This window comes from Columba livia, chromosome Z, assembly GCF_036013475.1.
Source record: "Columba livia isolate bColLiv1 breed racing homer chromosome Z, bColLiv1.pat.W.v2, whole genome shotgun sequence".
Lineage (NCBI taxonomy): Eukaryota > Metazoa > Chordata > Aves > Columbiformes > Columbidae > Columba > Columba livia.
This window is the reverse complement of record NC_088642.1, coordinates 44,307,989-44,323,794: the sequence shown is the minus strand read 5'-3', so window position 1 is coordinate 44,323,794 and position 15,806 is coordinate 44,307,989. Positions and strand designations below refer to the sequence as shown.

General features: G+C 40.2%; 1 protein-coding gene across 4 annotated transcripts in view; it reads left to right on the top strand.

Moving 5' to 3' along the window:
- The window catches only part of NRG1 (neuregulin 1), a 474,741-nt gene that overhangs the window by 157,838 nt on the left and 301,097 nt on the right, over nucleotides 1-15,806 (top strand). For 2 of the 4 annotated variants that reach the window (XM_065045636.1, XM_065045634.1), the window contains one exon: nucleotides 14,329-14,403. The exons of 1 other annotated variant lie outside the window; for it this stretch is intronic. In XM_065045636.1, the coding sequence (XP_064901708.1) occupies nucleotides 14,329-14,403 (75 nt within the window). Of the gene's footprint in view, nucleotides 1-14,328; nucleotides 14,404-15,806 lie in introns of those variants that run through there. One more of the 4 variants, XM_065045635.1, reaches the window with a different exon arrangement.

The window sequence follows — 15,806 nt, the reverse complement described above, 5'->3', positions numbered from 1 at the left end:
CAGCAGGGTTGTGATCTCCAAACTTTCAGCTTTCTCCGAGTTTTGCAAAAATGGGTAGCTGAGTAGCAGAGACTATGTTCCTAGGTGTGGAAGTACTGCAGTATACCTTAGACTTTATCAAACTTTGTAGAATTCAAGTAGGAGACATTATAAACACTGACTTCAGAGATCATACATTTGGCACATGAAATACTATAATCATAATGCTGAAATCTGTACAGAATTAAGTCTGTAATTTCTGCACTTCAATAAAATATGTTGGGTTTGGCATTCTTTTATGTGTGTTTTGTTTGGCTTTCTTTGTTTTGTTTTTGGTTTGGTTTTTTTTTTTTTTTGGTGGGGGTTTTTTGGTTGTGTTTGTGGTTTTTTGGTTGGTTGGTTGGTTTTTTTTTTGGTTGGGGAGGGCAGAAAGGGGGGTTTTGGTTTGTTTTTTTTTTTTTTCTCCACTGGAGAAAATGTGGACCTGGGACTTGCAGATCCTGGATGGACTGCATACACCAAGAGGCTGGATTTTTCTCTTGGATTGGGTGTCTGATAGCTGCATGGCCTTACGCAGAATGCAGCACATAACACTGGCATTACAAAGGATTTAGAGCTGTAATCCAGCTAGAAGTGCTTTCACATGTAGTATAAACTATCTGGGGAGCTGACGTGAGTCACCATAGCTTCTTCTGCACCCTTAACCTACAATTTGAGCCCAGCATTTATGAAGCAAGAAAATTATTTGTCATTATATACCAGTATCTACCATTATTTATCATCAGAGTTCAGATGTATCTATTGGGCACTTGGATAGATTTTTATTACAGCTAAACCATTTCTTTTTACCCAGGCACATACTTTGAAAGGAATATTAGTTGTATTAGTGCTTTGCAGACGAATAGAGGTTGTTTACCCTGGTGTCTGGCTGGCCATACACTGTCCTTCATTGATTGCAATGTCTACAGTGCAAAACAGCTTTGTGGTAAAACCATCCCACATGTCAGAGAGCCAAATTCTGCCTTTGTTCTGCAAATACAACTCTCTTACAGCTGGAAAGCTGTAAGTTTTGGCCCTCCAGTATGCAACGTCCCTCAGTTTTGACTATGAGATTGGAAAGTCTTGGAATGTTAACTGGAACACATAATTATTTCGATTACTGTGTTGACTTAAGTAATTACATACTTCAGTATGTTGTTGTATGATGATCTAAACTGTAAGCCTGAATATTTTAGCTAGTCACTGTTCTCACTGAGCTCAAAGAACTACTTTTATTTAAGGTTGAAATATCTAGCCAGTCAGATGAAGTATATGTTACTATGTGCAAAAACATACTAGAAACAAGGGTGCTCAATAAAAGAGGAAAACTACTTTCTGGGCACACTGTCAAAGGAAAAAAAGAGAAACAGGTGACATCTTCTAAAGAATGTTGCTCTCCCTGGTAGGATGATTTCTTAGGGCTTCCTAACTTGCTTTCTATAGAAACTTGGAGTTTTAAGGTGGAAATCCAGTGCAGCTTTATCTCTTCAAGCACTTTGTATGAAGCAAGAGTGGGTTATTGCATTAGTACAGAACCAGTGAAACCAACCAGTCTTTCCAGTGTAGGATGGCTACTTTCAGTAAACAAAGTATCCCAGTGTACACCTCTGGCAGGATGTACCTTGTGTGTGGATTAGCTGGCTGTGACACAAAAGTGGCCTTCCTCCCATACAGAGAAATCTTTCTTGCTTTACAGGTATCTTTTGCATGTATCGGTGCATTTGGAGGACCTGAAATAAGGATTTGTGTTACACTACATAGCTTATTGACCTGGCTGTAGGAGTGATTCAGCTTCATGTCACGAACACAACCAAGCGTCTTAAATGCATCAATCCTACAACCAGAAAGGGAGATTTGTGATTATCCCATTCAGACCCTGCAGTGACGCACCCTGCTTGCTTCATTCAGCAAACCCAGCACTACAGGAATTATTGCTCTGTCCTTATTCAGGCCAGCAACTGATGGTGCACGTGGAGCAAGCCTGCTGGGAAGATATCCGGGCTTCACTTTGACTCCAAGTGACAATGCATTTGCTACACACCCCACCCTATTCCCACTAATCATAGCTAATTACTGTCACTGTGAAGAAGCCCTTTTCCATCTGCCCACTTGACTTCTCTTTTGCCTCTGCAGATGCTCTGTGTCACCGAACCCCTGACCTGCTGCCATGCAGGGATGTTCATGCAGCTCTCAATTAACTTCTTAAAGTACACTTTCCATCAACTAAAAAACTTCTGCTGTTGCCTGGGAGAGGACCTTGGCTCTGACGAAGGGAGGCTTTAGAGATTGGAGTTCTCCCAAGAAACTGTCCTTTTCCACCCGTGTTTTGGCAAATGTGGATGAGGCAGCAAATTGACTGTCAGTGTAAGCGAATGAGAAGACGAGCTCCTGGGCTATGTTCTTCTCATTCCATGCGTCAGTTGGTTTAAAGCTTTTGATCTTTGAGACAACTAGTATGGCAATTACTAATTATATCTCAGAGAGTTGTAGAACTTAATTAATTAACATTTGTGAACTGCGAACACTTCCTGTGATAGGAGTTATTAAATATCAGAGCAAAATATGAATAATCTTGGCATGCTCAAATTAGCACAACTTTGGTATAGGTGAAAAGAGAAAGAGTGACACTTGCTGCATCACAGAGAGTATCTTGGTTTATTTCATATGCTGTAATCCTCCTTCTGTGGATTTCTGGGCTATTTTTATAGTACTAATTCTGATTTAAAATATTAAGTCTGACTGTCAGCTCTAATCCATGTTTCATCCTTGCATATCTGGCAATATTAAAAGCTCTGACTAGTCTCAAGGCATTTGAAAATATTCCTATGCTGTAGGAACTCGGAAAACACCTAAGCTACATGTTTCTTTGCTTCTGCTATAGGAAGAGTTTATGGACCTGCACAAGGCAGGATGTCTGTTCTACTTAGTGTATTGACTTTGATTATGTCCCAGTTTGAAAGGACCTGATTTAGTTTTTAGTTGTCTGTCATTCTGATGTAAGTGGAGCTCAGCTGTGATTGTCTACTTATATAAAAAACAGTTCATCTGTTTCCAGTTGTTGTAGTTTTCCTTTTTTCTCATTATGGTAGCTGCTCAGCTCCACTCTTAGTAAGTTAACCAGCGGTTTAAAAATGGGCTGGAAATGACTCTACCAAGATGAGTGAGGCTGAGAGGCTACTGCTGTATCCTTCTTCCTGTGCAGGGTATAGCTGCTTTGAGACCAATTCAAATTACAGCCAGGGAAAAAAATGTTTCCCCAGGCTACTCAGCCACATGTAACTCATGATAGCAATGGAGAAAAAGGCACAACTCTGGAGTTATCTTGTGTTCTTAGGAAGATTTGCCACACTATGGGTTGGATTTTGCACTGTCTGTACTGCAGATAGAAAAGTACTTTGCAGTATTGAATTCTATATTTTGATACTTTAAAAGCTCAGCTAACCTCACAAAGCTGCACAGCTGCTCTGAGAGGGCTTTCAGCCACGAAGTGTGGATTCTTGAGCACTGCTTTGCAATTAAAATGAGAAAAATCCCCCCAAAAGAGAGTTTTTAAAAATATGTCAGTTGGCATTGGTTTTCCAGTACACTGTGTGTAAAAGACATTTTTTTTCTCAGTTGTCTAGTGAAACCTGATTTGACCATGCAAGAAACAAGCTAGAATATGTTGTTCTGTTTCATCTGATCTGGAATTAGTCTAGAGGCTGGAATTAGGGTGGGGGTTTTTTGTTAATTATACTGAACAATAAATGCTGATCGTAAGTGCAAGTAAACACAGCAAGCAAATTATGTAAGGCATATAAAAGTGAGAAAGGGCCAAGAAAGAAAGCATGTGAGGAAGAACGCACTTGGTCCTGCAGAGTTTGGCAGCCATATGTAGTGTGATTTTCTGATATGGACAGATGGAAAAATAGTAACGTAAAAATGTTACATTAGAAATAATCCAGTTCAAGTCTCCATCTCCAAGTTGTCTTATAACTTAAAATTCTGTATTTCCATCTGATACATTACTATAACAGGCACAACTCCTTAATATTGGAAAATAGAATGTATTTGCTATAGGGTTGTGTGTAGGAAGATCCAGAGAGTATACTGCATTTCAGTTTTGCAGTTAAAGCTTAAAGAGTGGTTTGAAAGCAATGCTTTTAATTTAAGAAACCTCCACTGTAGGAAAGATCACTTTCTGTAATGGTAACAATGTACCTTGGGCCAGGCTGACACAGTTTTGTCATGCTTGGACCCTTCAGCTGTAACTCAATCATTACTTACGTTCACAAAGGCTTTTCTCTGTTTTCATGTGGGGCACTTGCTTAGAAATTAGTCTTATGCTTCAGCCCAGTTTATTCACTGGAGGAAGGCTCCTTTGTAAGGATGTACATGGGTTGGTTGGCTGTACAGCCAAAGGAGAACGGAAATAATAGAAGTAACTACAATCACTTCAGTGCAGACGAAAAGTAGGCATGGAGAGAAGGGCAGGGGGATTATGAGAGCACAGATGGTGGGGTTTTTGAGGACACAGACAGCAGCTCTTCTGAAAGCACAGATGGTGGCTGGGATGTAGGAATCTGTAGGAAGCAAGGCTTGAAAGATGCCTAAGCCACGTTCTCAAGTGGGTTGTAAGTTCAGGTTTCTCTGTTTTCAAGCACACTTACAGCTAAATTTTCAAAGAGCCTGGGTCTCTCTTCAGAAAATGTGGTCTTAACACTTCGTGCAAACCAAGCTCCAAACAACCCTGTCTGTCCCTCTTCCACTACTGGGAGTACTCATTGGCTACTTCGAAAAACTGTGTCCATCTACCCTAGAACTAAAATAAATGTTACGGCAAATGCATTCAAAAAAATGCATTTTATCACATGCAGTAGTGACTATGTAAGTGTTCTTTGCCACTATGAGATTATTTTTCCTGAGGTTTATTTTTAGCTTCCTGCAAGCTGCCTACTGCTTCTTGGCTCCTATCTCTCCAGGCAGTTGGGAGATGCTGTCTTCCTCTCTCACAGCCCCTGGTGATTACACACTATCTGTTCTGGAGTTCATGTTCATTCCCCAAGTAAAAACAAAGATATGATTATCAGCCATGGATACCTTGAAGCCTCAGGCTCCCCCGATGAGTATTCATGCCAAAACAGGTCACTGTCTATTAATTTTTCATACACTTCTTTCTTCTCTGGAATGACTAAGAGCAGTTGCCCTGATCCCAGAAGCCATCACATCAAGGAGCATTATGGAGTACATGTCATGTAAAAATAGTCATAACAGATCATATCAGTGTCCACTAACCCAAAGAACCTGTCTCAAAACAGGCACACCTGTACAATACAATAAATTACAAGAACAAGGTAAGGATACAGTGTTGCTTCATTGAGCATTGCCCAAATTTTTGGGAAGTAGTGACTGTGGGACTCCTGAGCTAGTGGTGAGGTGTTTGTGCTTAGAAGCCCACCAAGGACTTTATTCTTTGGATTCATGTAGTTGCTTCTGGAGCTTGCTGCTTTTTTTTTTTTTTTTTTTTTTTAATTTACAGTGCTTTGCAGCTGGGATTTCCGAAGCTGACCTACAGGTTGTGCGAATGAACATCACTCTTTTGTTTTGAAACTGCAATATTTGTTGCCTCTTAGTTCTTGGATGAGAAGAGATGGTTAAAAAGATATCCCTGATCATCTTCTCTGTGACACAAAGACCTATATCATACAATTCTTCAGTTGCTTCTTTTAGCCTAAAGAGGTGGCATTTTTTAAGGTGCACACAACTCTGTAGAGATGGCTAACAGAAATGTCACAGGCAAGAAAGTTTCTGCCTGCTTTGAGTTAATACCAGCAAGAAAACTCTTGCAGAGAATTCTTCCACTCAGGTCTATCCAGAAGTCTTTCACACCGTATAGGGCTACTAGACTGCACACATTCCCTCCAGATTAAATTAATGTAAAAAGTACACTTGCTGGTGTCACCAAGTAATTATTTTTGAGCAGTGACTGACAAATTCCAGGAACCATATATATCCATGATTCCTAAATGTGAAGTAAGAGGCTGATCCTATCCCAAATACTTTGACATTTCTCTTTTATTTTTGGTTTTCAAGATGTTCCATCCAGTTCAACTTCAAAAAACAAAAACATGCAAAATTCAGATCTACTGTGGAGAGTTTTCACAGAGAAAGCCAGGACATTGGCATTCTCTGACTTAATGTATTGCTTTCTGTCTGCCTTGAAGCCATTTGACACCGGAGTCAATCATTATTGATTTCTTTATTGTCAGTCGGTTCCTGTATTGATAATGCTGGATACTATCAATACTACTTCCAGCATGTATCAATACTACTCACAGCACAGTTAAAGCTCTGCTCCCTGCTGCCTGTAAAGTCATACTGGAGAGGTCTGTGATGATTTAGAAGTATTGCCATAGTGTTAGGGAATTATTTATTACACACACAAACTGTGTTAATAGAAGATTATTAGGATTGCAAAATTGAGTACTCCAGTTTCAAGAAATACAAGAATTGGGCTTGTCTGTTTGGTCTTTGGCTGATAGCCTTAAGTGTGTGCTGAGCCACTCTGATTCACTGCCTTTTCAAGTGGAGTTTTTTCAGATATTAAAAAAGCATCTGAAGGGAGGGTGCTACAGTGGGTAAACTTCCTTCTCACAAGAAATTCCTGCTCTATAATTAGAGGTCCCATTAGGCTATGAAGAATTTTGTTGATAAGGAAAGACTGAAAGGGGAATGTAGAGCTCCTCACGGAGGAGAAGCTACTACTAAGTAATTTCTTTATCATCTGGATTGTTCGTGTCACTAAAGCAGGTTGCAAGCACTATCCTCCACTCAAACCTGTTTTTATAATCCCTTGTCCAGATGATGGTCCAAGCACTTAACAGTTCATGCTGCATAAAGCCACTGGGATATGGACTGACTATTGGCTGATTGGAGGTGGTATAGGAAGTCCACACAGCTTAGCTGGACCAGCAGGAAAAGTTGTAGTACTTGGACTAAGCCCTTTTAACAGAAAGTGTGAATTTTAGAAACTTTTATTTCTGATAATACTTTGAGACATCCTCAAAATTTACTTTGAAATAAATGTCCAGTTTTGGTATTTTCTGCATCAAAAGTGGTGTAATTAGAAGCAGTGTATTGTTAGTATTTTTAAAAAACCTAATGTAGTGATAATGACTTCAGAAACACATAAATGACTTCAGAATTTTTGAAAGCACGATGCCAAGAGGAGCACTTTGGGCTGTTAAAGATCCTTTCAGAAAGCTTTGAGATGCTGTGGAGTTATGAGGTAGAGCACATCAGAATCAGATCTTCCTCTCTACATCTATGGTTAGCTCCTCACATGAGATTTGCCGAAGTCTGTCAACATCAAGCTGTCATCATGACTGGTGTTCTCTTGCAGTGTTAATGGGAGGTGTGGTTAGTGTCTGCACCACGATCAACAGGGAGGCACAAAGGCTATTGCAAAGAGTTTTGCAATCCACGGTAGTGCTGAGCTGGTGTGTATGGTGGAATTTCATTTAATACAGAACAAAACCATCTTAGACCTTTAACTCTTGGAGCTGGTTGTGGCTGGATGAAGCAGAAGTTTGCTTTATATATTGTCTGTCTTGATCTATTCATGAAAATAGACAACCTGTATTGGTACCAAAATATTAACTGAAACAGGGTACTAATCTTTTAAAACTCATCCTGCAGACAAATGCTAAGTCCTTAGGCAATTTTTTCTTCCCCACTGTGGACATTTTCACACACTGGAATTTTTTTATTTTTGTATGGCTTTTTACTAACAGCTTTAGGTTAAAAAGCTGAAATTCCATTTTGTTAGGCACTGCATTAAACAGGAAAAACGAGACAATCTTACAATCTTTTGTGAACTTGCTTTCTGATACGATGATTAAACTCACAGTGGAGCCATCATATCTGGGGCTTCTAGATGCTATTGGATGATGAATGATAATAATTTCAAAGGAACTGGACGAGGTTATGGAAATGAATAACACCTGCCAAGAGAAGATGTGGTTTGTCCTCTGAATGAAAGTGACAGCTCGGGCAATGGAAGAGTGGGCATAAATGAGTCCTTGTGTTGCAAGAGGAAAACTGCTGTTTGTCAGTTCAGGTTAAAACCTGGAGCAAGCTGGAAAACAAGAATCCTGTTTCCTAGGAAAAACTGAGACTTTTTCTTCCTAGAGGAGGAACAGCCCTTTCAAAATTGGAGACATTTGTCCCACAGCTGAAGGGAAGTCAGTGATTAGGATTCCTGTGGCTCAGCATTGTACAGACCATGGGCTGAAATCTGTGTTTGTTGTATCCTAAGTAAATTAACTGAATATGGTCCATACCAAAATATCCATCAGTCTCTAATTAACCAGCTAAAATGCCAAAACTCCAGATTAAAGTTTGTATTTTTTACATCAGGTAAGTCAGGGTCTTCCTTTTCAGTCTCAGTGCAGCTGCTTTCTTTGACTACAGAGGTGTGACTACAGCTCTTTTAGGCTGTCTCTAGTTCTCTCTGTCTCTGGCCAGGTAATTCATATCTTGAATCTGTCTTCCTCAAACCTCTCCTAAAACTGTGAGATCAGCAAGAAATTGGTGTGGATGCATATGAAGGGATGGATGTGTTTTCCTGAAATGAATGACAGCAGCTTGAGTGACAATGAAGTTGTGTGGAGTTTGCTAGGAAACGAATCTGCCTGATTTTTGCAAATCTTAGATAAATTAGGGTCTGGTTAGCTCTTAGTGAGACAATGTAATGTAATGATTCTGTTTTCCTGAAACATCAGGGCTGTGCTTTATGATTTGAAAGCATATTCTGGCCCCTTCAGAGGAATATCAGATATTAAAAAAAACCACAACCAACGAACTGGTGAAGGGACTTGAACATAAGACCTATGAGGAGAGGCTGAGGGAGCTGGGGTTGTTTAGTCTAGAGAAGAGGAGGCTTAGAGGTGACCTCATCACTCTCTATAACTACCTGAAGGGAAGTTATAGCCAGGTGGGGATTGGTCTCTTCTCCCAGGCAGTTAGCAATAGGACAAGGGGGCATGGGCTTAAACTCTACCAGGGGAAATTTAGGCTGGATATTAGAAAGAAATTCTTTACAGAGAGAGTGATCAGGCATTGGAATGGCCTGCCCAGGGAGGTAGTGGACTCGCCGTCCCTAGAGGTTTTTAAACGGAGGTTGGACATGGCACTTAGTGCCATGATCGAGTAAACGGACTAGAGTTGGACCAAGGGTTGGACTCGATGATCTCTGAGGTCTTTTCCAACCCAGTCGATTCTGTGATTCTGTGAACATTAGGAAGGCTCTTATCCCTGTTGTTTACCACAACTTCAGAGAAAGACCTGAGGTTGCAGGAGCAACCCTTGTGGCTGAAGATAGCTGGAATGGTTAAGGCTCAAGGCTTCTTGCTGGTGAGGCTGTAGTGGTACAAGGGACTTTGCTCCTCCAGACCCCTGTGAAACTTCCCCTCACTATGGGACTTGTGTTGGGGGTCACTGTCTCTTCTCAGACACAGGTGCATTACTGCATTGGGAGGAATGCTGGGACAATTGTTGTGAATCATTTGCTTTCATCTGGTGTGTGGAAAACAAACAAACAAACAAATCCATTTTAAGAAGAAGTGAGCTGGCATGTATGTTCCTGTGGGGGCCCTGCTTCTGCTCTGCAGAGAACTCCTTGCTGCCTGCAACAGGTTATTTCCCTGTGTTGAGGGTTTAGATTGCGGGGTGACAATAAAACCCTGGCAGATGTGTTGTTAACTTCCTCTCCCCCCTACTTGCTTCTTTTGCCCCTCCCTTTCCCCCCTTGCCACTAAGGACAGGCAATCAGAAGGGGAAGAAGGACAGAGAGAAGAGAGTTGGAGAAATGAAAAATGTTTTACTAATGCTACTAATAAGAATAGATAAAAGAATACAAAATATACAAAACCAATCTTGAAAGTCTCAGCAACTGCAGAGCCGGCACCCGAAGTCCCGGATTGGACTCTGCAGCCAGCCGGAACTGGATTCAGTCTCTCACTAGGCCTCAGTTCGCAGGGACAACTAGCAAGATCCTTTCCTAATGCTGGCCATAAGCAGAAGGGAAAAGAGGGACAAGATCCTTGTGATCTCCCACTTTTATATGAAGTATTCGTGTGAATGGAATGTTGTACATGGTTGGTCAGTTTCTTGGTCACCTGTTTCTCGTTGCCCCTCTCACAAGATGTCCATCCATGCTTATCAATAACTTCGCATTCCATTGCTATGTTTACCAAAATGTGTATCTGGTTCTCCAGGAAAATGCAGCTAATATGAAGGCTTTAGCTGACAGGCAAATTCACTAAAAGAGAAACTTGTTTTTTAACAAAACCAGGACACCCTGTCTGCTCTCTCTTGGCCATAGTGCAAGTTTGGAAATCTGAAGGTGGAGCACCAGGTACTGGCTCATTGTTAAACTGGGCTGAGGAAGCTTGCGTGTGCTGGATGTACATTTCCAGTGTACTCAACAATTTGCTACCTTTCAGAGGCCAGATTTGTACCCATCTAGCACTGTGTGAACTGTGCTTCCATCTTTTAGAAACTGAAGAACTATGTAAGCAGACTCCTGCTTCTTTGTTTCTTGAGCAGAAGGCTACTACCTGAAAGATATTTTAGAGGCTACAATATCTGTATATGTCCTTTTTCTTGGTATTTACATCTGCCAACACAGCATCTTTTTGGCTGTTTTTATTATCCCTAAGTTTCTGTCTTGCATTTTGTTCATACTGTTCACTCTAGCTATCTCGGTTTGAATTATACAGAGCACTTGATTTGAAACCAGACAGAAAATGTAATGGGTGACAATTTTATTTATTTATTTATTTATTTATTTATTTATTTATTTATTTATTTATTTTAATTTGAGGTGGAACTATCTCTCTTGAAGGTGCCATGGCACTTGTCAGCAATTATTTTCTCAAATGTATGGGGTTTAAATACTGACATTTACAATTATTGAATGCCTGTGTCACAAATCATAAAATTATGCAGGTTGGAAGGACTTCTGGAGGTTGCTTCTGCTTCCCTCTCCTCAACTCTAGTCCAGTTAGATTAGATTGTTCCGTATCATGACCAGCTATGTTTTGAATAGCTCAAAGAATGAAGAACCTGTGATGTCCTTGAGACCTTGCTGTAATGGGGACCTTCCTCTTTGGGGAAAAAAATTGTTCCTAAGGTCTCATGGGAGTTCCCTGTGCTGTATGCTGTGCCTGATGACTCTCACACTTTCTCTGTGCATCTCTGGGAAGAGTTTTTCTGCATCTTTGCTCTCCCCTCACATGAGGCTGATAAAGACAGCAGTAAGGTTCCTTTAAACCTTCTCTTTTTAACCCTGCCTTGAAAATCATTACAAATAATCAAGAAATATAAGTTTAAGGGCTTTAATATTTTGTGTTTTGAGCAGAAGGAGATCAAGTTTTCTGGCTTTTATGCACAACCACAAAGGCTACTATTCTTTTCTGTCTGAACTTTTTGTTGTTTGTATTGAGCTGTGGTTCTGTGATTTTCACTTATTTCAAGGATCTGAAGCTGTCAATAGGAAAAGTGTTAAAAGAAAGGCAAGAAAATAGTGACAATTACCAAAACTATAAAAGCATTTTTAATTGGAAGTGTTTTTGTAGACACATAAAAATGCTCTAGTATGTAGTATTGTGTCAACACTTGTGAAATAGTTTGCAGTTTTCCCCAAAGAAAAAGAGATTCATGAGCTCAAAAGAGCAGTGTTGACAATTCACTAGAAATAGGCATTTTCCAGCAGCACTGAAAAGACAGGGTATGTGTTTATACCTTAAAAAACCACTTCTGGTTTCTTATTTCTAGCTTCGAAGATGTGGTCCTTCAGGACACTCACAGAAAAATAGGGTAACAAAATGTATTAAACCAGCATTTGCACTGAGAGGCCTCTACAAACCTTGCATTTGAGAAATTTTTGTTTTGACATGTATAGAAATTTTTCAAGAAATAAAGACATAATAAAAGCAGTAGTGACTTATTGAAAAATGTTGGACAGTTAGAATACATTAGTAAGGAAACAAATACAAGGCAAGCAAAGGGGAGCGAAAAAAGCCTGTGATGGATGAGTACTAAAACAATATGCAATTAGAGAAAGCAAACAAACTTTTGCAAACAAAAGTTAAGAACAGCACAAATAGAGGCTGGAGATCAAAACATCTTGGAATAGAGGAAGGTAAGTTCTCGGAGAATCTTTATAAATAAGAATACCTTAGAAGTGGTTTCTTTGATAAACAGGAAACAAGTGAAAGCGTAGGTAGTAGCATGGCACTTTTCAGTAGATTTGAGAAGGCTGTTTTGGAAAGTCAATGAAAATAACACTTAATAAAAAGTAGTTCTGAATATAATGTGATCTTTAAGAAAACAACACTAGGCCAATGCATCTCTCATCCCACTTCCCTCTCAGCAAGAAAATCAGCGTGCTCCTGTTACACATGAAACAGCAGAGAACAAGAGTTCATGACCAAATTACCTTTTTTTGCTGACTCTCTTAGGCAATTCTCAAGAGTCTGAAAGTGTTGAGGCTATAGCTGATTTTCAGTGAAAAGTTGTTGCAAGCAGATGTAAGTACAAATAAACATACAAAAGCCCCTAAGAGACTGTAGTCTTCAGTCAGAGTTACTCAAGAGTAGTATCTTAAAGGTTTGTACTCTGACAGGGTTTGGAGAGATGGCCCTATATCTTGCTTTAGCTGACTCTGCTGCAAGGTAGAGACTATAAAAATGAAATTCCTCCTCAGCCTTTGCACTTACAAGACATAAATGATTTCAGTGGTATTCTTCTGCATTCATGAGAATGGGTGAAAGCATCTGTCAGCAATAACTTAGAATTAACTGCTCTTCGGTTAGGATGATAAGCATTTCTAGATGGTGTAATGTTCATGTGTGCGTTACAGTGCTTTCTCAAACACAGAATTAATTCTGCATGTCTTTTCTGAAAAATCCGTTAACCAATGTAAATTATATTTTATCACCCATCTTCATTGTTAAGTAGTTCGTATGGCCATTTCAAATTCTGTGAGAACAATTCAGGAAGGGAGATAATTTAAAAAGAAATGAGAACTCAAGAAAGACAATGCTTATTTATAAAACAATATTTAGACTCCCTTACTGTTGCTGTAGTATTCAGGCTGAGACTTTGGAGTGAAGGGCAGATGCCAAGCTGTTTTCCTCCTCACTCGTAAAATCTCCTGCTGTTTACATGGTCATTTACCTCATGGATTCATTGTTTGCTCTGCAGCAGCAGCACAGAAACTATTTTTATTAAAAGCTCCATGAAACTTTCAGTTCCTTTGGGTTCCTCACTGTATAGCACATACCTGATGGTCTTCTGTCAACACTGCAGGTAAACGGAGGTCATTATGAGCTACCTCTTATACCCAGGCCTTGTGCAGTGAAAAGGCAGTAAGACCAAAAGGAGGAGAATTAGATTGGAAATGTAGTGAGCATGACCTTGAATGTTAAAATATGTGGATTCAAGTGCTTTTTGGCTGAGATACTGTTGGTCCGCCTGTGGAGCCTCATTTACAGGGCAGCATGTCTGGAACAAAGAATATCAGAACAGTATGATGCATGTACCTCTACACCTTCTGCAGATGCAACTATTCCCTCCATGGCAAATTCACAAGCGCAGTTTGCTAAGGAGATGCATGTCAGGTTAATAACACAGCTTTTGCTGACCTGAGTCGAATACACCCTTAATGCCAAAGAGGATTTGGATCACACTTTTCTGATGGAAAAGTTATTCGTAATGAGAAATGCTGCCAAGCTATTTTTTTCTACTGCATTCAATGTCTGTTAATGAACAAGATAGTAGGGCTAACGTGCTAACGTTTAACATTCAGGTCCTATCATATGCATCTGTTCTTAAAGAAATGCTGAAAGATTAACTCAGGCTTGACATCCTGATCCCCAAGGATCTTATCTGCCAGTGAAGTCCTGCACATACCTGTTGCAATGGCATCACCAGTTCTGCAGCTTGCATGCCCTCCACCCTCTTTAATGATCCTAGTACAAGCCATTTCCAGTGGGCTGACATTCAGACAAAGCAAATGCGACTCCTTGGCAGGACTTGAGGCAACCAGCTTCTCTAGATTTCTGCTGGGAAATATGTTTCTGTTCGTGTGACTGTGTGTGTGTGTGTGTGTGTGTGTGTGTGTGTTTGAGGGGAGGGATTTGCAGTAAGTTGTGTTAAAATATAGTGAAGGGTGTCTGCAGATCTGTTCACTGAGTTTATCTAAATATTCCCTTTTCTTTCCTTTCTTTTCCCCTTCTCTTCCTCTCTTCTCCCATTTACTGTCAGGAAGGGCCACCTCTGAAGGGTCAATTCAGTACAGCCTGGCGCCGATACAGGTGGATATCAACAGCAGTTCCAACAGTGAGTGTAATCGGGAGACTCCTTGAAATGGTATTGTTTTATGTGCATGTGGAACGTGCAAGACCTCTGCAGAGGGCTTCCAGAAGAGGGAGAGGGTAGGTTTGTTACCCCTAGCTCCCTTTGGATGAGGCAGCCTGCAAGTTTTTGATGCCTCACTTAAATAGATAAAGGTAGCTTTTCTTGAAAGATACAAGGGTCTTGATGTGTGATTATCAGTGCCAGAGCATTTTACCAACAGAATAGGCTCTCAGAGCTGTATGCTGTTCAGAGAAAACTGGCCACCAAGAAAGCTTAGGACACTTCAGCTGACTAGAAGAGTCTGGAAGCCAAGCACAGGCAAGACTCTTCATTGAATTGTTACTTTTCCAGCTGGAAATAAGAACTTCCAATCTCAGATGTGTGCAGGAACACTGATCTGTTCGAGTATATGTGAAGAGGCCTTGCTTTCAGTTTTCAGGTTTAGCTGCTGTCACTTACTTAGACTCTCTGGTGCTTCCTGGAGCACCTGGAAGTAGAAGATGAACCCTTGCATGGTATAATACAGTCCCCTAATTATGTAGGCACTCAGTGTTATCCAACGCTTGTGATCCCAGTCCTCAGTGGTCCCTTTTCCCAATATGTGTGTGGGGCAAAACTCTTCATGGGGTTGTAGAAGGGGAAAGAAAAATTCATTATGCAGAGCAAATGAAAAAATGACACCTACTCCTCACTGTTCCTAAAAGGTACTCCTTTCCAATATTTTCCTCTTGGTGACTCTCCTGGGACCAACAGTCTTTGGCCCAGCATCATAGAAAAGGTAGCTGGGCAACAAGATAGTGTGTTAAAGAATTGGACAAGAGGATGAGCTGGAGGGGATCAGAAGAGATAACAGCAAATAGAGAGCACGCCGGAAGGGAAAAGACATAGCAGTGAGAAGATGTAGCGAAATCAGTTCTGGGTCTCTGTGTCATCCCCAAAACAGGGTTCTTTAAGTTCAAGCTGTACAGCACAGGCTTTTTTTTTTTTTTTTTTTTTTTCATTCCTGCTATTATGCACTTTATACGCAATTACAATGAATTGAGCAATAGTCATTCCTCATCTACTTTTTGCAATTTCTTATGGATGTCAATAAACAACATATTAAACATCAATGTATTATTTTCGTTTTCTGGATCCAAATCAGTCCATATTCTAGTAGCTTTTAAATACAACCTCTCCCAATTTCACATTCATGACAACATTTAGTTTCCTTTTTTGTATCTCCAGCTAGTGCACAAATTCCATGCGAATCAGAGTTCAACAACTTACATTCTTTTCTGATCTCAAAATTATTGTGTAACAATAAGAACAAATTAACATACAGTACTGTACTTCATCCCATTTTTCCAAACTTCTGCAGAACAACATTAATTGCAATATAGTAC